Raw genomic sequence first — 26,665 nt, 5'->3', positions numbered from 1 at the left:
ACTGTTAGTATCCTCCTTTTACAGAGAAGGAAGCTGAAGCACAGAGGAAAGTAAACGACTTGCCCAAGGTCACACAGTGGAGCTGGGGCGTGAGGCCAGGGGTCTGCCTTCTCTAAATTAGCGGGGTGGGGGGCTAAGAGCACAGGCTCAAAGTCAGCCTGCCTGGGTTCAAGTCCTGGCTCTGCTACTTACTAGCTGTGGGATCTCTCTGTCCAGCACCTCCGTTTCTTCATCTGTAAGATGGGGATGACAGCACTTATCTCACTGCATGGTTGAAAGGCTGACACAATAAAGCCCTCAGCACACTGCCTGGTATGTAGCAAGTGCTCAATAAAGGTCGTCTATTGATGTTACCCTCTGGCTTATTAGCACAGGATAAGCTTACATTGTTGAGTGATGGAAGGTACACAAAATAGGGAAGCTGATAACGATCTTTCACCTGTTCCCTACTGTCAGGAGGCAGATTTAAAATGGCTTTAATCAGAAGGATCCAGGAGTAACTAAAAAGAACTATTTGGGTCTCTGGAGATCAAGCCAACACTCTTCTTTATAGAGAAGGAAACTGAGGGTCAGAGAGGGGAAGTAAATTGCTCAAGGTCACATAGCAAATCAGTGGCAGGGCCAGGGAAGAGACCTCAGGCCTTTGGTTAGAGCGAGACCTTCACCCATCTAGAAGAGAGGGCCCCAGGCAACGTCCCCCACTGACCACTTAGAGAGACAGCACTTTGAGTGGCTAATCCAGAGTCTGCCTGAGTCATCCAAACCTGAAGCAAGCAACCAGAAAGGCCCACTCCAGCTCTGGCTTGCTAATTCTGAAGCCCACATGCTGCACCTCAAACAAGTAACCAATGAAGGAAAATCAAAGTTCCAAACTGTCTCCCAGGAGGAGACCAGGATTTCTCAGCAGGTCATCATGCCTTGGGTTTACTCTCCATCCAGAGGTCTGCTGCTCTGTTAAGACGTGTCCAGGGCTCCCAGCTCAGCTGGCAGTGCCCCCGCTAGGACTCATCTCCCGGCCACCTTACCGTGTACCGCTGAATGGCGTGGTAGCCGTGGTACAGCTCAGCCAAGTGCTGGAAGTGGTGGAACTTGCCGAGCATCACGTCCTTCTGGGCAGGGTCTGCAGGGCGCAGCGGGAGGGGAGCAGGGCAGGAGGGAAAGGGCGTGTCAGACTGTGCAGGTTCTCCCCCGACACCAGAGCTGAGCCAGGGAGATGGGAAAGGCGCTCTGCGCAGGAGCTGCGCTATCCCGAGGCAGCTAATATCTCGGCTGGGCAGAGCACACGGCAGGACTTCTCTCAGGGTCATTCCCTGGGGGAGGGCCAGCTGTGCGAGAGGGCGATCACTGGCATCCAGAAAAGCCAGAGCCACCTGGCAGGGAGGGTGGACAGACGTCAAGTTCATTCACGCTCACCTCATGGCTCTTCCCTCTGTGTCTTTCCGTATCAAATCACAAACCACTGGCCAAAACAAAAAATGCCACCTTACGCTAGAGCTTGACAGTTTTCAAACTATAACCATGGTTCTGGGAGGCTCACAGCAGCCCTTATGAAGGAAGCGGGGCGGGATGACCCCCACGCTACAGATGGGGCTGCAGTGCTGAGGAAGGACTTGTTACGAGTCACCTAGCTGCTCCAATGCCAGTGTCTTTCCCACTCCTGCAGGCTGGCCTCGGCCCAGTGGAGAGCATCTCCCTGCCCCGTCCGCTTCCAGAACTCCCTCAATGCATCACGGGAAGTCTTGTGAAAGAAAGCAATATCGAAACTATCTTCCTGCCTGGGATGAGTGAGAATCTGGAGTGTGTTATTGTAAAGTGATCTCTTTTTCTCCTTTTCATTTAACTCAACGTTTTGAAACCACTGCTCAGCCAGGTCCAGTTATGGGTTCCCAGGTAGCAGGGAAAAGATATGTTCTGAATTAGCAACACAGGGCAAAGCCCAGGGCTTTAATTAAAACCTCCCAGCTCTTCCGATGTTTATCTTGGTGCCAGAGTGGGGCCGGGAAAACAAGCGGCCCTGCTGATGTTTACTTACCTTGAGCTATATCGAGGCACTGCATGGACAGCATCCAGTAATAATAGGCAGCGTCATTAAATCTGCTCTCGACCACGGCATTGTGTGTGAGCTGCTCCAGCACCCTGACTGCTTCCCCCTGCCGCCCGGCCTTGTGGAACGCTGCAGGGGCACAAAAGCACACACCATGCGGGGAGTTGGGTGGAATTCTGCAGGGCTTGCAAGGGGCTGGGGCTGCTGCAGAAGTAGGACCCTCGTCGGAGCATCTGCAGCACCGTGCTGCTGGGAAGCGCCTCTCAGGCCGGAAGCTATAAATAACCAAGGCTACATCCTGAAAAAAAGTACAGAGAGATATACTCCTTTTTGGCTGGGAAAAGGCAACCCACTTTGGAAAGGCATGGCAGACAGAGAAAGCTGAGGGGCCAAACTGCAGGGCAAAGCCCGAGGACAGAAGCACTGCTCACCGTCAGTGAGGTTCTGCCCCCTGCCCTGTTCCAGGACAAAGCCTAGTGACTCCCCAGGTGACACTAACAGGACCTGGCACTCTAATGGGCTCGGTGGTTTTACAGAGTGCTTTTGTTGATGATTCCCTTACAACGGAATCTGTGAATCTGTTGGATCGTGACAACAGACCTAGGAAGACGTTTTTGAATGGGCTCGCAAGGTGGAGGTAAAGTGGCACACCCAAGGTCACAGAACCGAGCCCGACTCAAGCGCCTGGTTGGTCTCTAACTGAGTGCTTTTTGATGACAACCTTGGAAAATCTGGCTTGGTTCTAGCAACCAAACATTTGTGAAAACAAGCAAAAATTTCTCAATCGTCCTCACATCCACTTAACAGAAATTTCTTGAGTCCCTACTGTGTGGTCAGACCCTCGGGATGTTGGGGGCGGCTGGGGAAGCACTCCTAGCTGTGACACTTGCCCACACGTGGGTGCTCAGATGATCCAAATCCTCTGCTTTAGGGAAGGAAGAGGTCTGGCCTTTGTTCCATTCTCATCTCCAATCTCTTGTCTGAGCACCAAGTTACTATGGCGATGGATTCTTGGAAGGACAGACCAGACAGATGGATAGGTTGATGTGTTTTGCCCAAACATGCACATACTTCAGCAACTGGGTGCTCTGGAAATGCTGAAGCAATGGAGAACGTGCTCCTTCAACGGGGCCTTTCAGCTGAGGAGCTTCCACAGGGAGCCACTCCGAAATGTGTCCGGAGGTGGCAACTGTTCCCACAGAGAAGTGCAAATGGGATGCTATAGAACACGACACATCCAACTTCAATTAGAATACTTCCTAGAGAGGCAGTAAACCCCAGTTGGGAGAATCAGGCTCCCCAGTCTGACAGATCCTGGTCCAATTCTGGCTCTGCCACTCTGTGGCTTTGGGACTTTGCAGGGCACAGTTAGCCTCTGCGTCTCTGCAAGGTTATGTGGTTAAGTGCCCAGTCAGTGCCTGACACACAGAAGGCCATCACGTTTAAAAATTATTATTACCCCTTTAAGCTCTAGACTTCCTCTCGCTCCTGTGCCCAGCTGTTTTACCACTGGGTATGCTGAGGAGCAGAGGACACCCCATTTCCCTGAGCCAGAAACAGAACCCAAGTTTCTCTTCCGGGTGAGGAAAGTGGCAGGTGGGAGGGACCATGCTGGCCATTCTGCGGCCACTCTCATTCCGTCCTCCCCCACCCTGCCTCAAATTCCCTCTCTGCCACCTCCTTGCTGTGGGACTTCAGACAAATCCCTTTACCTCTTCCAACCTCAGTTTTCTCACCTACAAAACGGTACCTACATCACAGGGCTGCTGTGAGGAATAAACAGGAAGATACACTGGAGCTCACGGTGCTTTGCTCAGAGAGGAGACAGGACCTGCTGAAGGTCCCAAGGCATGTGAGTGGTGGGCCCGGGTGCATCCCACGCAGAACCCGTGTTCTTCCCACGGCTCCATGGCCTTTCAGCACCAAGCACATCACACCCGCCGGAGGAAGTTGTCTACCTTGGGGCCCACGGCAGGAAGGCTGGGCAGCCTTCCTGACGTGTGTGTCTTGGCAGTGCTTTCTCCTGCCCCTTCTGCAAGGAGCCAGTCTATGTGGCCTACCTTTCTGGGCTTCCTCAAAACGATCGCTCTCTGCTAGCCACTGAGCGTAGGGCACGTAGATGTCATCCTTAAACTCGGGATGCTTCTCACCCAAGGCGAAGGCCTAGAGGAAGGAGCAAATGGCTTCTTAATAAAGCAGCCCCCGCAGCCCCCATGAAAACACGGCGCTTGGCTGAATCCATCAGGGATGTCATATTTTGCCAGCCTGACAACTTGGAGGAGGAGAGTGCCTCCCCCCCTCACCACCCCCAGAAACGCAAAAACAAATCAGCTCTTTGAAAACAAAAGGCAATTAACAGCAATATGCAAGCAACTGGATTCAGTAACAACACAGTCTGTTTCTGGACCACAGAAGCAGCACAGAATCGGAAACATTTTATTTTGAGGCTTTGCGTGGGCTCCTGTAGCGCTGCAAACAGATTTCTTTTAATTGCAGGCGACACCTAAGGAAACAGAATTGACATTATCATCATTGCTGCTTATTAGCTGTCAAAGATGACCATGGTCGTGGTGCTGCATGGGACCTGGTGACTGCTTCATCTAAGCCCCAGAACCACCTGTCAGACCAGGAGAACCGGAAATGAGTCACGGGGGACAACAATATGTGGCAACAGGGAGAAAGTCGGCCTCATGCACAGCCAAGATGCTCTAATTTATGCTGCTTGAGAAATCTGATAAATGTATCTTGAGAAGCCATTATTGCCTCTGTCCCTGGCTCCACCTTTTCTCATCAGTGACCTTGTCACCTCACCAAATGGAGCCACTTAGTGGGGAGACAAGAGTCAGACAGCTCTTACCAGCAAAGGCCGTGCAGTGGCTCTGCAGACCGGACCACAGTGGGCGGGTGGGGAGGGCGAGGACGGTGCGCACAGCTCGCATCCCCTCGAGGACGCATTTTAATCCAGGGCACAGGGAGCCAGCGTGCTGGAGGGCGGGAGTCAAGCACACCAGCTGCTCCACCAGCCCCACCGCAGCCATCTTTCCCGCTGGCCTGGCTAATTCTCTTACCGACCCTCACGACAGAGGAGTCGGGAGGAGGGGGCAAGGAAGAGGAGGAGGAAGTACGGGTGGCATCTTCTGCCAAAATGCCAGCCAGCAGGTTTTAAATGTCACGCAGGTGTGCCTCCCTGTCTGCAATGCTTCAGCCCGTGGTGCTGGTCAGAGGCAGCTCGGACCAACAGCAGGCAGTGCGGGCTGTCACGTTAACTCCCGCATCCTTGGTGTCCATCACTGGGCTGGCACACAGCCAGCAGGCCGTAAGGATTTTCGGAATGAATGAATGAACGAGCGAACAAACAGAAAGTGAGTACGGAGAGGCCCTCCAGGATACTCTGGCTCAGAGAATTCACAGGTGAGTCTCGTGACTGCCAGGCCAATGTTCACGCCCACAGGGAGGGCAGCTGCTCTCCACCCAAAGCCCCAAAATCCCCGTGTCCTGGGGCTCAGGGAGGGCCCCCTACGCTCACCTCATCCCAGCGCTGGGTCTCCACGTGCAGCTGAACCAAGGACTTCAGGTCACCAATCTTCAGGTAGGTCTCGGCAGCATAGCCAGGGTTATCCAGCTTCTTGAAGTAGTGGGCGCACATCAGCAGGGGCTCCCGCTCGGCCTTGTCCAGCTTACGGGCAATGTCGATGAGCCTGGAGCGGCGAGAGCGCAGGGAGGAGATGGGCTCCCGGGAAGGGAGCCCGGGGGAAGGAAGCGAGCGTCTGGGTCTTCCCAGGGCAGGCTCGGTGTTGATTTGTGCTGACGTCCCCAGGCCTCAGTATGGTGCCATGGCCCCTGGTGCTTGATGGGAGGTTATTAATTGAGTGAATACTTAATCCAGAAACGCTGCTTGGTAAAGGACACCATCTCCCCCACCTCTTGTGCCTTTCACAGGAGTTACGAACCTATCCAGCAAGCTCTGGGGAGAGAAATCAACGTTTACTGATCACCTACGGGCATCAAGCTCAGCGCCATGAGCTTTCGCATCTGTGATCTCACTGAATCTTCACCGCCCTAAGGGGGTGGTACTGCTATTCCCATTTTACAGATGAGGAGACTAGAGGCTAGGGTGAAAGGTGAAGCAACCTGCCCAAGACTCTGCAGCCAGGAAGTGGCAGAGTGCCCTTTCCTGCACAATTTGAGGAATTCTCACAGGAAAGTAGAAGCAGAGGTGGGAGATGTCTTCTGGGACAGGACCTCTCAAGGAAGAGGCATGTGCGGCTCTGCTCTGAGCTCTGGAAGGAAGGCCTGCAGGGAATCTTGACTGTGCTTCTCCTCCTGGCCAAAGTGCTGACCAGGCTGAGGGGCCATGGGGACCACTGGTTCACCACTTTTCCCCAGTGGTAGCCAGCCCTGCCACTGCTCGTGGGCACATGAGGCTGCGTGGAAAGTGCTTGTTCCCTCTGGTCAGGCCGGGGTTTTGAGTAAAACCAGCTCTCCCAAGGGAAAGAGGTTCTACCCAGCTCGCTCTTTGTGAGAAGCAGCTGTTAGCAGAGCCCTGTCTCAGAGACAGGCGAGCTCAGGGAGGCCTGTCAATCTGTACTTAGAATAATAATGGCATCTAAAAATAACACTTCTCAGCAAAGAAAGGACACGTGTTTAGGGAAAGGTGGCACAGGCAACCCCTTAGCACCTCCGCCCCCGCCCCGCCCATTAACCCTAATGTCCCTGGAGGAGAAGCACCTTTTACAGCCAGACCTGGAAGAAGGACAGAACATGCTTAATGTCTCCTTTCTGTACTAGTTAAGTATCCCCAGGGTAACCTGATTCATATAAGCTGCAAATGAAAGTGACAGGCAAAACCAGAGGATTGAGTGGGGGACCTAAAGCTGCCTGGCTCTCTCCTGTACCACATCTTTCATGAACAGAATAACTGGGGGGCAAAGTCTGCACCTCCATCTTCAAGAAATGTTATCCTTGGACAAGAGAAAGACAGGGTAGTAGGTCACCCACCCAGGTCCCTTTGTGAGGGACCACACCAACCACATGACTTAGTCATCAACCAGCCCCTCCCCCTCCCCGGTCCCGGGCCACTGCTACCGGTTTCTAGAACAGCCAACAGCCTTCAGGGCTCAGACTGAGCCAAACTCAGGAGCCACTCCCTCACCTCTTCTCCTGTGCCAGCTGTAGCAGCCTATGTGTACATGTATGAGCACAAAGCCCACTCTCCCTGACAGTGGGAGGAGAAAGCCCTCTGCCTGAAGGTCTGATGCTCTAAGAGTCCTAAGACCAAATCCATCCTCTGTCTGGCAGCTCCACCCCAAGCCCCCGTGCTTCTGTTCTGTGCCTTGAGTGAAATCACTGACCACCAGGCCCAGAGCTCAGAATCAGCTCTGCCGGCCCTGCCCTGACGCACCCTGCCTTGGGTCCTGTCAGTTCAGCTCCTCCACATCTCTCTCGTTCTCTCAGCCGCCGCACTGCCCCCGGTCCACTGCACTGGCCACTTACCTGGTCCTCCTCTAGTTTTCCCTCCATCCCCCACCTGCTGCCTGAGTGGGCTTCCGAGAGCACAGCCCCGACCAGGGGTCCTCATCACCTACTGACGAACCTGAAAGCCTCAGTTTGGCTGGCCCCTGAGGCCCTCCCGGTGAGGCCAGCCCCAATGCCCCTGCCGCAGCCAGCGCCCTCCACCCTCTCCTGGACCCTTCGTCTGACCGACGCCAGCTTGTCTGCTTGTGCTGTTCTTCCACCTGCACGATCTTCCCTTCCTACCATCTCTACCTCCTGAAATTCGTCAAATGCCAGTCGTGCAAAGACTACCTCTCAGGAGGAGACATCCAGGGCTCCTCCCGTGAGAATTCACGTCTCCTTCCCTGACATGCTTAGGACTTTTCTTGTTCTTTTCAGCGCCTACCATCATACCCATTATGGGCACTGAGATCAGTCTGTAGCTCTGCTCCACAAATTCCCAGCTACCTGGCCTTATACGATCACTTGGTCCCTGAACCTCGGTTTCCTCATTTGAAGGTGGGCATGGAAACACCATCGCGGAGGGTGTGGGGGAGAACCGAAGGCCGGCTCGTAGGGAGGGCTCAGGGAATGGCAGCCCCGGGGCCCGGATGGCTCCCCCCTCAGTCCCCACCACCCTTTCCCCAGGGCCTCGCTGAGCTTCCCAAAGGTAGCGACTGCCTCGTTCAGTCTGTGTCTCCCAAAAACCAAGTCACCATCACCTTCGGATCAGATACTTAGAGAAACACTAGTTTTTTCCTTGTCAGTCAAAACCAAGAGCTGACATGACATGACATGCTGCCAAATGCCTCTTGGGGCAGGGACTGAAAACCTACGTGTCAACCCAGCCGTGGTCGCCGCTGATCGCTATGGCCTTGCCGTGCTCGCCCGCCGAGATGTACATCTCCACGGCGGCTTTGGGCTCGTTGGTATTTCGGGCCCAGTCGGCCTGTTTGGTGATTAGCATCTTTGTTTCTTTGGGGTCTCCAGATCCAAGGAAATCCTGAGGAAGCACAACAAACAAAAACATTCCGGACTAGAGCTTCCTGCCGCCAGCGTCACGTCAGGCTGCCGAAGGCTGCAGCAAGGAGGGGCCCACTTGGCTGCAGCAGGCGGTCAGGGTGCAGGCGTGAGCCTGTCCCCTCGGGGCGGACTGGGGGGCAGGCCCAAGTGCTGGGGAGGAGGGCTCGCAGGCCGCCCCACAGGTGCTCCTGCGGGTACGAGGTCAGTGTCAAGGACTATGGCCCTCAATGTTTCTTGCCCTTCCCACTAATGGACGTTTGTTCTTCAGCTAAACAACACTTTCCTGACTCTCTGGAGTACTGCGCACAACCCCGCACTGTGGGAGGTTTATGATCAGAGTACTTTTTTTCTCTCTCATATAGAGTTTGACGTATGTGTAACTATTCCTTTATAGTGACTTTACACAATTTCAAACAGTCAGACCTAAAATCTTTATTCAGAGAGTAAGGATGATACCACACGCCTCAGAGTGAGGCTGAGTATGTGGTCCCCTGAACTTAAAGGAGGCAAGATGGTTTACAGAGTTCTAGGATGGCCCCTCAGCCATCACCACACTGCCAAGTATCACTGGCATCTGTTTTCTGACTCTGTTCACGTTCTGCTGCCTGAACTCAGGGCGTTGTCCCCTCAGCTTTGCCCCAGCTGTTTGCCTGGGGCCGACAAGGAGCACGAGTGGTTTTGGTTAATTACGTCTCAACAGGATAGTATCAGACCCTGTCCTGAGGTCAGGTCTGCAGGGGTGGGGACAGCAGGAGGCCGTGGGGGATCTGAGGCAGGGGGAAGGGGCTGGGAGAGAACCCATGAAGGAGGACAGGCCTGTGTTCCTTCCACCGCAGTACGGGCCTCTGAGGGGCCGTGCCTAGTTTCCCCAGGTTGGCCTTAGAATTCGCAAGAAACAGCCTCAGAAAATCACCTCTTTTCAGGATACAGTTACCCAAAATATGTGTTGAGGGTTGCCAGAGTTGAGGCAGCTTTTGGTGCTGACAATTTGAAAGGTGGGGCTTTTCAAAAAGGGAAACGGAGAGTGCTTGGAGCCCAGCTCTGCACTCCTCCTAAGAAGCGGTTTGTCTCAGGAATAATGTACCCTGCAGAGGCTGCGCTGTGTCAAGCTCACAGAGCATAAGAAAGCACTCCTTTCCCCTGATTAGCACTCACTTGTCAGAAAAGTACAGTCAATGTGTGCTAAAAACCCACTTGAACAATTAGCATTCTCTCTTTTCCTCCATTTGCTTTCAGGGTAATTGGGGAGCCCCTAAAATAACATATAAGACTGGCCTAAGACAAGCGATTCTTTTAAGGAGAGGAAGGAGCATCATGACCCTGATGCTGGGGATCCAACAAAAGACAGGCGGGCCCTCTGCAGTCCACACGGGGGAAGGGGCTGGAAGGCAGCCGCTGACTACCTGGAGCCGCCTGGTTTGGGCTGTCACAGGCCCGGCCTTTACTCTTGGCAGCGAAAACGTGTACTCTTTATGCCAACACAAAGCCGGAAAGTCTTCCTTAACCTGGTTGGCTAAATGAGGTTAGCAGCTGGGGAAAACAGGCATCGTGAGAGAACAGGGATGTCCTTCAAAGGGAGCGCTCAGTGGACTCCGGGTGTCTCGCTCACTCTGTAGCGAGAAGGGTCAGAGGCTAAGAGCAAAGCCATAAATTCGGGTCGCCCGTGTGGAGACCAGGCAGGGACACAGCCCCCGGGCTTGAAGGAGCCCCTCCAGCCCCACGGTCCAGCTCCCGGAGCTCGGACCTAATAGAACTTAAGTCTAAATGGTTCTTCAAGGCTCAGCAAACTGGGTTTCCAAAGGTTCTCTGGTCCCATGAAGCTAATTTACACATTATCTGGGGCCATGGCAAAGACTCTGTCCTGGAGTGGACAGAAAGAGGCTGTGCTGAGTGATGAATGAGACTAAACAGCGTTCTCATGCTTGGTGATTTTGATAAGGACATACTACATAAGAGTTAAGAGCATTATAATTCCCTTTATCTCCATATAAACATGTCACTTCCCCGGAAAGCATACAATTTATTTGTACGTGGGAATGTAATTTAAAAATTTTCCAAAAACCAGATTGAATCTTGGGAAGCAATTTTCAAGTAAACAAAAACATGCCATGTTAATAAGCACTGTATCTCCCCCCACCCCCAACATAATGCGTACGTACACATTTTCTCAAATTCAGACTGTCGGGGGTCGGGGGGGAATGAAATGGAACCAACCTACTTGGATCCTACTTGGAATTGTGATCAAAACCTGAAACCGGAAACAACCCCCAGCGTATTTACCTTCGCGGAGAGGCAGACCAGACGGACTGCGTAAATGGGCTGCCTTTCTAGGTGGAAGAGTGTAGGCACACAAAGCCCACGGGAAGTGTGAGGAGGGGCTTCAGTGCAGGGCGGGGTGGGGCTGGCAGGGGCCGGTCTGAAGGACGGCCATGCTGTGGTCACGCCTGGCTCCACTCACTCTCCCAGCCTTTCTACAGCTCGGCCTTTGTAAAGGGCTTCCTTGTGGGTTCATTTCTGCAACTCAGAACTGCGCTCAGCTGGACTAGGCGACCCTCCAAGGAGGAAATGGAGGCTAGCAAAGTGCAGAGCCTCCCCCAGGTCACCCACAGGGAGGCCGGGACTCACGCCCGCTCTCTGGGCACCACGGCAAGGTGCTGTCTCCTACGCCACAGCTGCCCACCAGGACTTTTCAGAGGATCCAGGAAGCGCTGTTGGTCCAGAAGAACAACCAAGGCTAACTGTTCCTAAAGCCTGAATTCCACCCTCAGGGATTCGATCCTTTAGTTCAAGGTTTTATCCTTGGTTTAAATGTTGTCACCCCCAGAAAGAGACACCCTGATTTAAGTGTTCTCAGTGTGAACGCACTGTTAAATTGTGTGTCTGTGTGTGTGTGTGTCTGTGTCTGTGTGTGTGTGTGTGTGTGTGTGTGTTGGGGTTTGGGGGAGGATACAAAAGTTGAAGAGGGCAAAAAGGGGGCTACCTGAAGCACCCAGATCTGAGGGTTGGGGTGAAGGAAGCACCAAGGAAGAGACAGACTGGAGCCCAGGTGCTTGGCCAGGTACTGATGACCAGCAACTCCCGGGCCGCATCACAGGGACCCAGACACAACCTTTAGCCCCAGGGTCTCACAGCTGGTAGAAGATAAAAGAGCACACAGCCATCTCCAGGAACAGAAAAGCAGGGGAAAAAATGGGGAGGATTTTTCCATCTTGAACTCGTTAGCTAATTACCATTAACAGCCTCTAACTGGTTGTGGCTGATGACTCACTGAACATTCTGAAGCCTCTGTGAGGTTACTCGGAGACAGGTTAACAAAGGCACCTCCCTGGAAGGAAGAACCTGGCTGTCCCAGGCACCCACCCTCTTTTCACCCGCGCTAGGCAAACCTGCATGTGTCCTGGTGGTCTGGGGTCCTCAGTGGGACTCAGTCTCACACAGGCCATCAGGAGCTGCTCCAGGAAGACTGCCCTCACGTACCTTTAAAGGCCCAGACCTGCTGGGGACTAACCTTCACAGGGGCCCTTCAAATGCAAGAGGATATCTCCCCCAACCCCAGGCGAGCGATGGGGGCACAGTGTGCTCACAGCGGCGGGCAAGGCCTCTGTCACAGCGCCTCTGAGGCCCAGCGAAGCCCAGCACCAAGCAGAGCAGGCACTTAGGAAACCTTGGCTGCAGGGAACCATGCTGGCCTATGTGACAACAACAGCAGAACCAGCTCATGCCTGAGGACACAGGTTCTCAGTGGCTTCTGACAAAGGTTTGAGAGACTTTGTGGGAAACAGAACCCCGAACCCTTAACAAAGCGACTATGCTGGCTAGGACTCACCGCCCATCCAGTTCTGTCACTGACAAAGCTCTGAACCGTTACACTCTGCCCCTTTCGACGTCAGCCTGAAAGGTCAGCTGTAGGTCAGCTTTAACCAGTGGCCTCCGATGGTTCCTCTGTTTACCAATGTGCCCACACCCGTTCTGAGGCCACAGCTACCGTCTGTCCGCACCACCTCTGGGGTAGACAGCCTGGAGGCCGCAGGGTTGGCACGGCGCTGGGCAGGCCGTGGCCGGGTTACCTTGGCGTACTCGAACATGCGGAGGTCTGTGTACATGTCGAGCGCCAGGTTCTCGTGCCCGCTCCTCTTGTACAGTTTGGCGGCCTCGTGGAACTTCCCCTGGTAGGAAAACACATCTGCCAGAAACAGGTCATTGTTGGTCTCTCCCCGCTTCTTCCTCTCCTGGAAAAATTAGAAGCACAGGAAATGGCCTCTGCAGCCATGGCAGGAAGCAGCCTTTACAAAAGTTAGATGTTGCTATTTCAAGTTAAGCCCCTGGGCCTTCCTACTGGAACCTACGCTTGGCTCCTGGGCTGTTGTGTCTCTCACCTAGGTTTCTGGTGGGAATGCCTGACAACAAAAGCAGATTTTTTCTTCCCCAGATGAGTGATGATCAAAAGAGATGCAAACTTTTGTTTGTTTAATGGAAATTCCTCATGGCTGCTTCCTTATATATTCTTCCAAGGAAACAACTGCATAGTGAGGATGGTGTGTACCACCCACTCGTAGGGGGTCCCCAAGCTCTAAGAGCTCCCAAATCCTCAGGCCTGGTTTGGCCGAGTTGTTACTCATGATAATGGTGGACAAGGACAAAGTTTAGGGTTTCTTCCCAAGAAAAAGACCAACAGAATGGGATAGAGAATCTTACTACGTCCCTGTCTCTAAAGAGAAGGCGAGCAACGCCGTGTGTTGAGAACCCACTAGGCGCCGGCTACTCCTCACCCAAGTGTCACGCTGCGGGAAGCCGAGACTCAGGAGAGGGGCAGGTCGCGATCACACAGAGCTGGCGTTTGGACTCTGTCTGACTCCAGATGCTCTCTGTTCCACGTATTACAGCCTTTGGAAACTTGTGACGGCCCCCAACAACACACCTGTGCGCGCACGCGCGCGCACACACACACACACACACACACACACACACAGACAGGCAGCAGTGCTGAGAACGAGGAGAAGTAACTGGCACTCTCCCCTCCCTCCTGTGTTAGGGAACAGTCAACGGTCTACAGCTCAAGTATTTGTAAACACTCAATAGCACCCAATCTCTCATCCCCAGCAGTCTCCTTTTGCTTGTTTTCTAGCTAGTGTGCCACAGTGGAGGAAGATGAAACACTGAATCAAACTCCTAGGCAAGCTGGTGAAAGTTATAACAGCGGCAGGCAACATGCTTCCCCACTGACAGAAATAATTTTTTAACCCCCCCCCCAAAAAAAAAAACACCAAACTACACATAGTTTAGGCTAATCAGCCCCATAAACTAACTCCTAATAGTACGAAATGAATTAAAATCTTGCAGTGAGATAAAGAAATAGGTTTCACTAGGCGTGGAATTTAGGCCAAATCTGTTCCGGGCCCCAGAACCTCACCGTGATCAGTACAAAGGATTCCACACACTCAATGTGTAAGAGCCACATGGACAGATGCCGTTCCTCCTGCTATCAGCACAGTTGCATGTGGCCCATCCAAAAGAAGCGCAGTAAGGAACCCCAGTTCTCTGGAACAATGCTGAATGCCTAGAAGCAAGCAACTAAGGCCTCAGAGCAAACAAAATGGATCCTCACTCAAAGGCACTTTGCTCTTTTTCAAGAGGCAATTCTTACAAGTTTACTTTGCCCAGCTCACAGCACACCAGAAGAGACAGTACACGGGATCTCCGTAAGACGTGATAAATGGCCAGAGTTGGTCCTCACAGAGGTCGGTTACTTTTACACAGAGAAAAATTATGTTCCATGGCCTGATGTTAAGACCCCTAGATCCAGACCAGCTGATCTACAAATGTGGCCCCTAGTAGTAAGTGGTACTGGGCATCATGGGTAGATGGCTCTGAAGAAACCCTTCACCATGCAGGTAAAGACGGAACGGAAGACAGAGATGCTCCTTGTGACTGTGCTCGGGGAGGGAGAGGGAGTGCAGGGAAAAGCACCACGAGCAACTTCCAAGAGGGCAACATGGCCTAGAGTAAAGACAGCAGGAGCGTGGAAAACAAAACTGGCTTAAATTCCAACCCATCTTTTTGCCCTGGGGACGTGACACAGCCTTTCTGAGCCTTAGTTTCCTTGTTTATCAAATAGAGGTAAGAACAGCAGCTGCCTCACCAAGTTGTGAGGATTTAAAATCGTGTACACATCGATCACGCGTGCGGCACGGAGCAGGCACTCAACAAACGGCAACTATTATTAGGCCAAGCAGGCTGTGAGCTCCTGCAGGCCTCTCTTCCACTCAGCTCTTTGCCCACTGGGCTCAGCCACACGGCTTGGCCCACGACACGTGTTTATTATGCTGAACTGAATCGAAGGGAGGAGACATTTGCTGATCTCCTCACTGCTTCCATATGTGAATTCAAATGTATCTCACATTCCCAGAGCCTCACAATAAATCTGTTCAGAAGAAGAAATATGTACACCTTTTTATGGACAGACAGCATGAAGATGCACAGGAATGAAAAATATTTTCTCCCATCACCCAGCAAATGGTGCAGCTAGAACCGGCCTCTTTAGGCCCCCATCCGCCTCTGGGTGTGGCTGACGAGGTCCAGGCCGGGACCGGTGGGCTGCGGGGAGGGCTCAGAGCTCCGCAGGCGCCAGCTCGGTCACATGCCTCCCTCCCCAGGGCCCATCCCTGCAGGTGGGTGCAGACCATGTGCATTTGGGAAACGCCTCCTACACTGGCACGTTGTCGGAGCCCTAGAGGGAGGTAGCAAGCTAACAGCCACTTTGAGGATGATATCCCGTTACTGAGAACTGTTTAATCCTCCCAGCAACCCTGTGAGGTAGGTCTCATCCCATTTCACAGACAAGAGACCAAAGCTCTGAGAGATTAGGGACCCACCTGCCTCACCCAGCTGCCAAGTGACAGACTGTACTCCCGGCTCCCACGTGCTGGCTCCCCCCACGTGGCACTCTGTCCCCCAGAGCAAGGCTGTGGCCCGGACGCCCAGACACCAGTGGGCTCTGTCCACGTGTCCTCAAGACCCTCGCCTGCTGGAAGAGCTGCCTGCAAACCACGGACAGCGCGTCTGCGCTTCCCTGAGAATCAAGAACGCTTCACCTTTTACCTCAATGCTGTTGATGAGCTCTAAATACCGGAGGTCTTGTACTCTGGTGAAGGCCTACAGGGGAAGAAATGAAAGAATAAAATCAGCTGCCTTCTGGGCTTCAAAAGTGGATGATTGGCTGGGGGTGGGAAGTCAAGCTTTAGAAAGTGAGCCAGTAAGGAGAGAAAGAAACAAGCACTGATTAATCACCGTGTGTACTGGGAGGGTCCTGCCACCCAGGGAAGCATGGCTTTATCCCTGGGATTAGTCCATATGAAGAACAGCAAAGAAGCCCTGGTTGCATCACTCACTTTGGGACTAGGTAAACAAAACTCGGATACCGCAGTCGGTGATGGGGCTGGCTTGGAGAAGGAGAAATCTCTATGCGAAAGGGAAGACCAGGCTGGTCTGAGCCTCTGAGGCAGCAGCACAGGAGTGGGAGTGGGGTGGGAGTCGGGGGACGTGCTGACTGAGGAGAGACCGCACGTCCACCTCAGTGACCAGGATGGAGCACAGGAGACAGCCCTGCTTACCGGCAGGGCACAAACACAGGGCCTGTGGTGCCGGCACAGGGGGAGGGGAAGAGGGGAAAGCTGAGAAAGAACAAAGATGGTTTCTGGAAGGAAGGGGGAGGTAGGGAATGAATCACTCCAAGTCCCTGGAAGGCAAACTCTTATGTAAATCCTAAAAGTGGAGCTCTTGCGTTGGACTCGCAGTAAAGCCAGAGATTTTAACCCACGGGCTACTAGAAACTTCTAGGCAGCCTTCTGCAGGCAAACTGATGTTAGCTAAGCCCCTTGTGCTGCTTTCAGATTCTGCAAGGGGTTTAGAGGAACATAACCCACCCTGTCAGGCAGATCTTCATGTGGCTTTGCTGCCAGCATCTCCTCCCATTTAATTCCTCCCAGGCGGGCTTCTCTACAGAGTCCCACATGAAATGGGCTGACACATGCCTGGAGGAGGCAGCAGGTCCAGGAGCTTCGAATTTAAAATGCAGAACCACCACCCTGGCCAACCGCTCTCTCTGCTCAGCTGCGTGACATGCTCCACCTAAAAGGCCAGGAGATGAGCAGGTCATCCGGCCTCTGGCTGCCTCACAGATGACCACAATGTGACTTCATCTCTTCATCCTGCAGGGCCAGGCATCCTATCAGGGGCTGGGGTCCCAGAGACAAACACGACTTGGCCCTTGTCCCCCTCTGTGATTCAGGGACCCATATTCTAAAAGGGGAGGCAGGCAGATTAGACAGATCATGAACTCTCCCTGAGCCAAGAGCTATACAATTACGAACTAGACGCCCTGGAGAACACAGATTCACTGTCTGGAAATGGGCAGGAGGCAGGAGGCTGGACTAAGCAAAGCATCACAGGGTAGGAACCTGATAGATGGGACCTGGAGAGGGGTCCCTTGAAAGGGTCAGGCACGCATCACATAAGCAAAGGGATGAGGGCTCGAAGCACCCATTTTCCACACAGGAGGGCTTACAAGCTATCGTCTAGATCTGGGCTTCCTGAAAGCAACATGAGGGGGAAGCCTGGGGTGTCTGGCAAGGTGGCAGAGAGGAAAGAAGGAGCATTCTAGGTCTCATTCCTGGCTCTGAGACCTTCCAGCTGGGGGGCCCTGAACCTAACCCTTCCCCACCTCCAGGCTGCCAACAACTTCCTTATGGAAAGGGGCAAGCTAGCGAGGTCGTCTCCATGGCCTTTCTAGTTCTGCTCTGCTAGTATTTGAGGACTTGTCACCGTGAGAAACCTGAGCTTCTTCAGCCCTGACACATTCTGCAGAGTGAGGGGTGCCCTGGTCAGAGCGGTCAGAGTCACAAGGCCCGTGGATAACCTCAAGCAGAGGGAAGTGTGGGAACAGGGCCGCATCTGCAGTTCTGCTTGGGGCTGCCTTCCCAGGTGTGAAACAGCTCTCCTCCGCCATCTAGTGGAGACACTGGCCTATCGCCGGGAACCACCCTCCATCCCCGTGTGCCTGAGACATGGCAAAGCAGAAAAAGAAAGGCTGGGGAATGGGAATTTGGATAAAATGATCAAGTTCTAGTCTATGGTTAAAATCTTGTGGGCTTCACACAATAACCTCTATTCTCAGGGAGCGTTTGGAGGATACAGGGTGGGGAGGAGGGGTTCCAGTTTAGTTTGTTTCAAACGTTTGCTGAGTGCCTAATGGTCTACAGCACCGTGCTAGGCAGTGCTGGCTGATGCTAGGATGAGACTGATGCTTAGTTGCTGGGTGTAAGTAACTGACAATCTCTCAGAAAGACTTCTAATTTCATTCCAGGCTAAAAACAAACAAACAAAACACATTGTAGGAATCCTTTGTCATTCTTCACCCCACCTGGCATTTCTGGGTGGGGCAGGAGAGGGAAGCTCCCTCCATGGACTTGCTTCCTCCCTCCTCTGAATTCTTAAGAATTCCTAATAGCCCTCCTCTATTACCACTTTTCTGATGCTAGCTAGATCTAAAACTATGATACAGATAATCATTGTATCATGGTAATTTTACTTGTTGTACTAATGGTTGGCATTTGTACAACCACTGCCAGTTTTAGAATCCCTCTTACAACGTGGGGGTTACACCTAATGACACTGTGTCACGCAGGCCTGTCAGTCGGCGTCTTCACCGTCCCCGCTGTGGGAGTGGGAGGGCTGAAGCTCCGAGAGAAGCGGCTGGCTGGGGTCATCCAGCCCGTGCAGGCACAGCTGGGCCTCAACCAGGCTGCTGAGTCCCGGCCTGGTCCCCATCCACTCTCTTTTCAGGCCTAGAAGTCCCACCCGAGCACAGGGCAGGCACCACACACTTCTGCAACCACGTGCCCACCAGCCAGGAGTATGGGCTAAATGAGGACCTGGTTAACTGACTGTGGGGAAGAAAAAGAGGGGAGGGAGGAGTAGGGGAGGGGGGTTTGGAAGCCACTCGTTTCACCACTTCAGGCTCCAGATGAAAACCCATCGCAGAGACGTAGCTGGGCTTTTTCTAATATGTGCAAAGGGGGCAAATGTTTTCAACCATTTCTGTAGTTTTCATAGACTAAGCCAGGCAACGACACCACGAATCAAGGCCGTGAATCATGCACGCCATGAGGGTATGTGTGGAGTGACACTGCTGTCAGAATCAGAGAACGTGACCATTTCTTCCAATGTACTTAGCGGAGTGCCAAGAAAAACAGCATCGTGTAATAAGTGGCCCTAATACCAGTAAGTGCTTATACCAATGATAAAAGCTACCGTCTACCGAGTGCTGACAATGTGCAGGCTTTGCTGTGCGCTGTGCATGGATGATCGCTCACAAGGCTGACAGCTAGAGTCTATCAGATGCCCCGTCTTCTGTGTTAGGCTTTACAGGCATTATCCATCAGATCCTTATAACTCCGTGAGGATGGGGCCTGTCATCACCCTAATTTTACAGGTGAGCAACCTCAGAAAGGCTGTTACCTGCTGAGGCTCACGGAGGTGGCTGCGCTGGGATCCCAGCCCAGGTCAGTCTAACTCCAGAGCCCACGACAGTAGGCATCTGCCTCCTCAAGGGAGCCTGCGAGGACCAAATTCCAGCTCACGCTGACTGACGCTTACCTTCTTTGCTGTTTCAAACTCCAATCCTTCTAAAGCTTCCATGGCCAGCTCGCGCCAGTCAGTGTCTGTCACGCCCAAGCAAGCAATCTGGTAGGCTTCTCGGAACATCTTCCTATCCAGGTACTGGTACATCGGAGCAGACTGGAGGATTTCATCAAAAGGAAAGAAGACTGCCTTCAGAGCAACGGAAGAGTCAGATGCACACAAAGCCTGATTCCACGTGTGTGCACCAACTTAATGACGAATGTCACAGAGCAAGGTCACAATGACCCATCAGCACCCTGCTCAGCCTCACCCCAGCCCACCTGATGCCCTTCCATTCGGCCACCCCTTTCACAGCCATCGTATTCAGTAGCACAAACTTCCACCCGCCTCCCCTCCACCACCACCGGCTTTCCCCACCTCCAGGGTGGCCGGATCACAAGATGTCACGCTTGCCTGGAATGCCTTTGCCCCTCCTCGCCCTCTGCAAAGTACCTAATTGGCTTTAAAGGCCCTGTTAAAATGTCACCTCTTCTGTAAAGTCTTCACTGACCCCTCAAGGGAAGGGGTCTGAGCTCCCTCTGCCCCTTGTCCTGAACTCAGGTTGTATTTTATTTTTTAAAAATATTTATTTATCTGGTTGCGCTGGGTCTTAGTTGCAGGCTCCTTAGTTGTGGCTCGTGGACTCCTTAGTTGCAGCTCGCCAGCTCCTTAGTTGCGGCAGGCGGGCTCCTTGGTTGTGGCATGCGAACTCTTGGTTGCAGCATGCATGTGGGATCTAGTTCCCTGACCAGGGATTGAACCCGGGCCCCCTGCATTGGGAGCATGGAGTCTTAACCACTGTGCCACCAGGGAAGTCACTCCGGCTATATTTTAATTAAAAGTCTGTCCCCACAAGGCTGTGCACAACCTGAGGGTGGCGGCGGGGTCGTACTTAACTCCCTCAGTGGGCCCTCAGTCTACGTTTGCTGAAGGAATGAACAACGTTACTGTGAGGAAGGGGCCTGGGATGGCCTCTTACGAAGAGGGAGGAGAAACCTGCATCTCCCAAGAAAGGCTGCCATGTCCTAGTGCCCCAGCCCTGGGAACCTTCCTACCATCCCTCCGTCCAGACAGGGCTGCCTCACCATGATACCTGTGAACAGTTCTTAATAACTTCTTTTTTTAGGTTTACTAAGTGCTTTTGGATCAGTCCCAACAGCCCTGTGTAGTAGGTATTACTGCCCCGATTACTGCCCGGAGACTGAGAGGGCAACTGACCTGCTAAGGACACAGAAGTGGCACGTGGAAGCCCTGAGGCTGGACCGGGGGCATGCTGACCAGGTTCTGTGCTCCTCCCTGCCATGTGTGTGTGTGTGTGTGTGTGTGTATGTGTGTGTGTGTGTTCTTTCGCACACGAGAACAGGTGTAAGCTGGGCCCGGGCGTCCTCAACAACGAAAAGGCCAGTCAGCGTGCTAAAGGGACTGCACCCCTCCTCTGGCTTCCTGGGCAGTGGAATCGATCAGCCAGTACCTCCGCGCTAATGGTTCCCAAATGTGGAGCTGGAAGAGCTGTTGTGTCCATTTGGGGCCTTTATCTTTGAAATTCCCTACCCCATTTTTTAGCTTTAGAGTTGAAGGAAACTTGTTTCTTTTTAAGCCATTCTCCCCTCTGACAGCAAGACTGCTTCTCAATGCTCACCTTTTCTGCCCTGCCCCCCATCTCTCCTCCCTTCAAGGGGGCAGCAGGGTATGAGGCGGGCAGCAGTTGAGCTAGAACCCTGGCCTGGCTCAGCCACATCCTAGCTGTGGGATTTGGGGTAAACTGATTAGCTTCTGTTACCACGCCCTGCCCAGCCCGCTGGCCACCAGTGCTTTGAAAATGGGAAGGTGCCAGGCGAAAGCGAGCCTGCTCCCTCCCCACTGTGCTTTCTCAGCACAGAAACACAGCTGCTGCTCCTCTCTGTCTTTCCAGACCTTTCTGGGCTCAGATCAACTGTCACCACCTCCCGGAAGCTTTCTCAAACTCCCCAAGAACAACAAGCTTTCCTTTCTAAACTCCTTTGGTGAACAACCTCTGTTCCAATTTAGTTGTTCTGTAGGGTTTGCTATTTAAAGATTGATGATAACAATAATCATAGGAATTGGGCCAGACAAAACCTGAAGGATGGGTGCGTTTAGCTCCACTGCAAGGAAAAGTGAGGCCCGAAGAGTGAAAGGAGCTGCTCCAGGTCACAGCTGGTTTGGACAGCAGAGTCAGAACGCAAAGCCAGTGCTCCTTCCCCTCAACTGCCCCCAAGGCTGAGCCCCGTAAGCGTGGTTCGGGGACTCGGACAAGCACAGCAGAAGCCAGCACAGGACAAATGGTTAACACTTGGGCTTGCCTGGGAGGCACACTCTGAGAACGGGAGTTTTAAAAATATACTGACGGAACAAATGCCCTCGGAGCTCTACTTGATCTCATTGTTGCATTCCAAGCATGAAGTCACCGCCGCCCTAAGAAGCCCGACCAGGGTTCGCCGCCCTACTTGGCAGCCCCAACTAACCAATTCTTGCACAAGATGATGTAAATTTCGAAAGGAAACCAGAAATCCCCAGAGTGGGTCTGCTCTTTCTCCCTCCTCTCCCGGCCAAAGCCACAGGATGGCTGGAGGCAGAGGCGACAGATAAACAGCCTCTGTCTTGAGGCTGCCTTTCCAAACCCTTGGCAGTTGTGACCTGCTGCATCAGCAGGATGGCCTTGGTGCAGCCACGGGGGCTCTGGCTGCTGAATCTGAAGGGCTTGGCTTCAGAGGGAGCCCCACGCTGCCCTGCCGGCTCCTCTTGGCGGCCAAAGCCAGGGAGCAGCAGCAAACTGCATTTATCTTCGAGGTCACGCTGGCAGTCTTGGAGGAAAACTGTCACTCAGCATGGCCTGCCTGGCACGATGGAGGAGGACTGGGTTTCTGGTGGCTGTGGAGCTGGGGCTCGGGATGGGGAGCTCCGCGAGGAAACAGTCCAGCAGGGGCGGTTCTTGCCCCTCCTCCTGCCCTGCTTCCACCCACCTCTCTCCCTTCTTTCTCTGGCTTTCTTTTTGTCTCTCTCCTTTTCCTCAGATCTTAATTCTACTGCCATTTATTGAATAACTGCTCTGTGTCAGGCACTATTAGTTCCCGAAGCAATAAGTAACAAGGGTATCATCAGCTTAGAGGGAGAAGCGGACCCCAGCCCCAGCCTTTACAAACAAGCAGCCAAGGCAGGGAGCGCGAGTGAAGGTGAGGTGTCTGGAGGGGGCGCAGACGGATGGAGCCCAGCTGAAGGGCAATCTGGAGACACGTCTACAAATCTTTCACATAGACATGACCTCTGACCCAGCAATTTCACTCCTAGGAATTTATACCAAGGAGCTATACTGGGATTGGTGCAAAGACTTAGCTAGAAAGATGCCCACTATCTACAACAGGGAAAAAGCTGTAAATAGCATGACCATCGAACAATAGGCGCTGGTTGAGTAAGCTGTGGACGTCATGTGACAGGACAAAAAGCAATCGTTAAAAACAATGGGGGCAGCAGGAAGGGGGTGTGGTTATAACAGAAGGGCAACCTAATACCAGGGATCTCGTGGGCTGATGGCGGAGGTACCACTAACCTACACAGGTGATAAATTTGTACTGTGGTTGCAAACTGTTACCAGCGGGAACACCTCGGCAAGTTGTACAAAGGATCTCTGTATGATTTCCTACAATTACATGTGACTCTACAATCACCTCAGTATTTTTAAATGCTAGAGAAGCACATTTACTAATGTGGAGCCATGTTTCCAGTAGATTGCTGAGTGAAAAAGCCAGAATGCTAGTTGATGGCCAATAATTCATACAAAGTGATGGGTCTGCAGTATGTAAATGTCAGGTGAATTAGAAGATGGAGGTAAGGGGAGGTGATTAAAAGTCTTATTTATAATCCACATTCAGTAAAGTAAGTACAGTAAACCAGGTTTCATCTATAGGAGCAATACTTACAGACAGAAGTCACAAAACAGTATTTACAGTATGGTTCCACTTTTGTTTAAAAATGTTTATATAAAATCATATACTCATAATTGCGTATCACACATCTATTATATGTACATATAGAAACAATCTGGGTGCATATATTCTACAATCTTTAACAGTGATTCTTGGGCTTCCCTGGTGGCACAGTGGTTAAGAATCCGCCTGCCAATGCAGGGGACACAGGTTTGAGCCCTGGTCCGGGAAGATCCCACATGCCGCAGAGCAACTAAGCCCGTGCACCACAACTACTGAGCCTGTGCTCTAGAGCCCATGAGCCACAACTACTGAGCCTGCGAGCTACAACTACTGAGACTGTGAGCCACAACTACGGAAGCCTGTGCGCCTAGAGCCCGTGCTCCGCAACAAGAGAAGCCACCACACTGGGAAGCCCACGCACCACAACGAAGAGTAATGAAGAGTAGCCCCCGCTCGCCACAACTAGAGAAAGCCCGTGCACAGCAACAAAGACCCAACATAGCCAAAAATAAATAAATAAAATAAATAAGTTTATTAAAAAAAAAAAAAAAAAGAGTGATTCTTGGGAATTTCCTGGTAGTCCAGTGGTCAGGACTTAGTGCTTTCACTGCCGGGGGCCCAGGTTCAATCCTTGGTCAGGGAACTAAGATCCCACAAGCCTCAAAGTACAGCAAAAAAAAAAAAAAAGTCAAGAGTGATTCTCTCTCGAGGATGGGAAATTGAGGGCTAGCCTCTCCTTGGCGCTTGTCTCTATTTTAAGACAGCTCTACAGAGGGCGCGATTCCCTTGGGGAGAAGACAGGAAGCTGGGGCCGCCGGGGTTAGGCCATCCCCAACTTGGGTCGTCAATCTCTGCCCTCCTGTCTGTTTCTGCCCTCCCCACCACTCCGTGGCTCTGGACTCCAGCTCGCCCCAACCCCCCAACATCTGTTCTGGCCTCCTCCTGGTTTGAGGGACGGGTGCAGACAGTCCCACGCTCCCTTTCTGGCTCAACAGACCTCGGCTCCTACGCCCCGTCCCACCCATATTCTCTCTCACACGCACACACCACCCCCTCGCACGCCATGCGGACGCCCTGCTGGACTCCCAGCTGGACTCCCAGCTTTGCCAGCTTGTTCCACTCTGTCCCACGCACGGCTCTCAGTAAAACACGCTGTCTGCTGCCAGACAACCTTGCATACCCCTCCCCGCCCCTCCCAGGAAAGGAGGATCAGAAAGAAATGGAGGCTCAGTGAGGTTGAGCTGTTTGCCCAAAGACACGCAGGTTGCAAAGGGTGGACATGGGGTTCAGGTTCAAGTCCAGAGTGCCTTCCACGCTGTCACGGCTGCCACTCTAGTCTCTCTCCCCTCTCTCCTCCCCAGTCCCTCCCACGCACCACGAGGAGCCCGGCTTTCCTGGTCTCATCTGCCCTGCCCCGGCTAAGAGCTGACAGGCTCCCGGGTTACCTGTGGCACCTCCACGGCCGACATAGAAAAGGCGTGAAGGCAGAAGATCCTGGAGCCGTTGTAGCCGACCACGAAGCCCTGCAGCTTCTGCTGGTGCACGGGGAAGGTGCTGGCCTTGATGTTGAGGTAGCCGCCTCCAGAGAAGCAGAGCATGTCCTCACACTGGGTGTTCCAGGCCACACTGTTGGCATTCGGCTCCTGAGGGACGGGGATGGTGAGGGTGACAGCCCCGGGCGTGGGCACCATTCCTACACTCAGACAAGGACTCCTTTTAAAGCCTGAATCACACTAAGTTGCCAACAGTGGAGTGTAGGGAACGGGGGGAGAAGGGGATCGGACGAAATGGACAGGACACAGAGGCAAGCTCCTCTTTGCACTGTGTGCGTAGGAATTTTTTAATAAGCAAGCATTACTTTTGAAAAAAATATTATTATCCCCAAGTATTAATCATTACATAGTAAGTGAGAAAATCAGCAAGGTGGGTTCTAGTTCTATTAAGGAATAAATATACAAAGCTAGTCATGGAAGAAGGTTTAAAGGGGTATATTCCAAAGAATTAACAGGGATTGTTTGAAGGTGGGTGGAATTGTGGGTAATTTTTGTTTTCTACATTTTCTGTTTGTCCATGAAATTTTCTTTTGGTCCATGAACATCTATTGTTTTTTATAATAAGAAAAAGAACAGTGAGTTATTTTTAAAATTAGAAAATAATATATTCTCTCTGCATTGACAATTCACACATGTAAAAACTACAGTCTCCCTGGGAGGCACCCCTCCCCCCTCACTTCCCCTCCAAAGTTTTCTGCTCAGCTCTGGGGCCCCAGGGACCAGCAGATGTTCATACCTTTCCACCTAGAATCTGTTACAATGCCTGAATCGTTTATAATGAGCATGGATTACTTTTATAATGAGAAAAAAACAATATAGCTGTTTTTGCTTGCAGGGGGCCGGGGCAGCTGAGAGGAGAAAAAAAGATAGCTGGGAATGTTTGTGTCCCCTGGCAAGCCTGGAGAATTACCTTCCCTGGCTGCCTGCAGAACCCTCAGTGGGGACTGGGAAGGACACACACCCTTCCACTCCTTCAAGGCTCAGGCGCAGATTCACAAGTGGGGGCCTGCTAACCTACCTCCAGGGGGTGGGTGTTCAGTCTGGAGAGAAGAGACGTAACACCGAAGGCCCTATTTTGTGCCAGGCACTGAGCTAGGTTCTATGGTACCTTATCGAGCCCAACAGCAATTCTGTGAGGGGGCAAGTACTAGTTGCATGTTAGAGGTAAGGAGAAATTGAGGCTCAGAGAGGTTCACTAACTTGCTCGAGATCACACAGTAAGTGATGACGGCAGAACTGGAGGCAGGTCTGTCTGAAGGCACAGCCTGTGCTCTTTCTTTCCTCGAAACCACTCTGCCTCCCGGTGATGGGGGCGAGTTGTTATGGGGGAGTCGCCTTGGGCTAGTGGTAGCCAGGTGTCCCCTTCCAAATGACCAAGGCCGCACCCCTCTGCCGTGCTGATTCTGCTGCCGAGGACAAGGAGGAGCCCTGATGAAGGGTCCTCAATCTGCCCATGACACAGGGAAACCTGCAGTGGCTGAGGAAGCCAGTCGGGGAGGGTTTAGCTCTGGGGGGACCCGCCTCGGGCAAATGGCCCTGACCGCTTACAAAGCCCTAAAGAGGCAAAGAGCAGCGCTGAGTCCAGCAGAAAGCCAGCGGGCGCTGGGCACGGAGCCTGTGGGCGCTCTTCTCCGGGCACACCCCTCCTCCAGCCACAGGACCAAGCAGTGTGTAAGCAACGACTGTCCCCCACACAATCCACCTCCTGTTGGCTCTTACAGTATCCCTGGGAAACACAAGAGGAAGGGCTGCCCCCATCCCTTCCCTTCTTTTAGATGACAAAACCAGTCCTGTTTCCTGACCGTGTCTCAGGGCACTCGCAGACACAGGCAGGCCTCCAGCCGGTGAGCAGCAGACTTTTTCAAAAGAATCACCTTCACGTTAAAACACCTACTGAGAGCCCACATATGAGCCCCACTTTGACTGACTAT

General features: G+C 52.7%; 1 protein-coding gene across 7 annotated transcripts in view; it reads right to left on the bottom strand.

The window, feature by feature from the left end:
• Nucleotides 1–26,665, bottom strand: part of IFT122 (intraflagellar transport 122) — a 67,792-nt gene that overhangs the window by 9,216 nt on the left and 31,911 nt on the right. For all 7 annotated transcript variants that reach the window (XM_036868959.1, XM_036868952.1, XM_036868954.1 and 4 more), the window contains 9 exons: nucleotides 24,627–24,824; nucleotides 19,214–19,354; nucleotides 15,659–15,712; nucleotides 12,628–12,789; nucleotides 8,374–8,540; nucleotides 5,571–5,742; nucleotides 4,105–4,207; nucleotides 2,033–2,173; nucleotides 1,026–1,120 (listed from right to left, as the gene is read on the bottom strand). In XM_036868959.1, the coding sequence (XP_036724854.1) occupies nucleotides 1,026–1,120; nucleotides 2,033–2,173; nucleotides 4,105–4,207; nucleotides 5,571–5,742; nucleotides 8,374–8,540; nucleotides 12,628–12,789; nucleotides 15,659–15,712; nucleotides 19,214–19,354; nucleotides 24,627–24,824 (1,233 nt within the window). The remainder of the gene's footprint in view (nucleotides 1–1,025; nucleotides 1,121–2,032; nucleotides 2,174–4,104; nucleotides 4,208–5,570; nucleotides 5,743–8,373; nucleotides 8,541–12,627; nucleotides 12,790–15,658; nucleotides 15,713–19,213; nucleotides 19,355–24,626; nucleotides 24,825–26,665) is intronic.

The sequence above is a fragment of the Balaenoptera musculus genome, chromosome 11, assembly GCF_009873245.2.
Source record: "Balaenoptera musculus isolate JJ_BM4_2016_0621 chromosome 11, mBalMus1.pri.v3, whole genome shotgun sequence".
Classification (NCBI taxonomy): Eukaryota; Metazoa; Chordata; class Mammalia; order Artiodactyla; family Balaenopteridae; genus Balaenoptera; species Balaenoptera musculus.
Note: the sequence above shows the minus strand (reverse complement) of the source record. Positions and strands in the feature narration are given on the sequence as shown.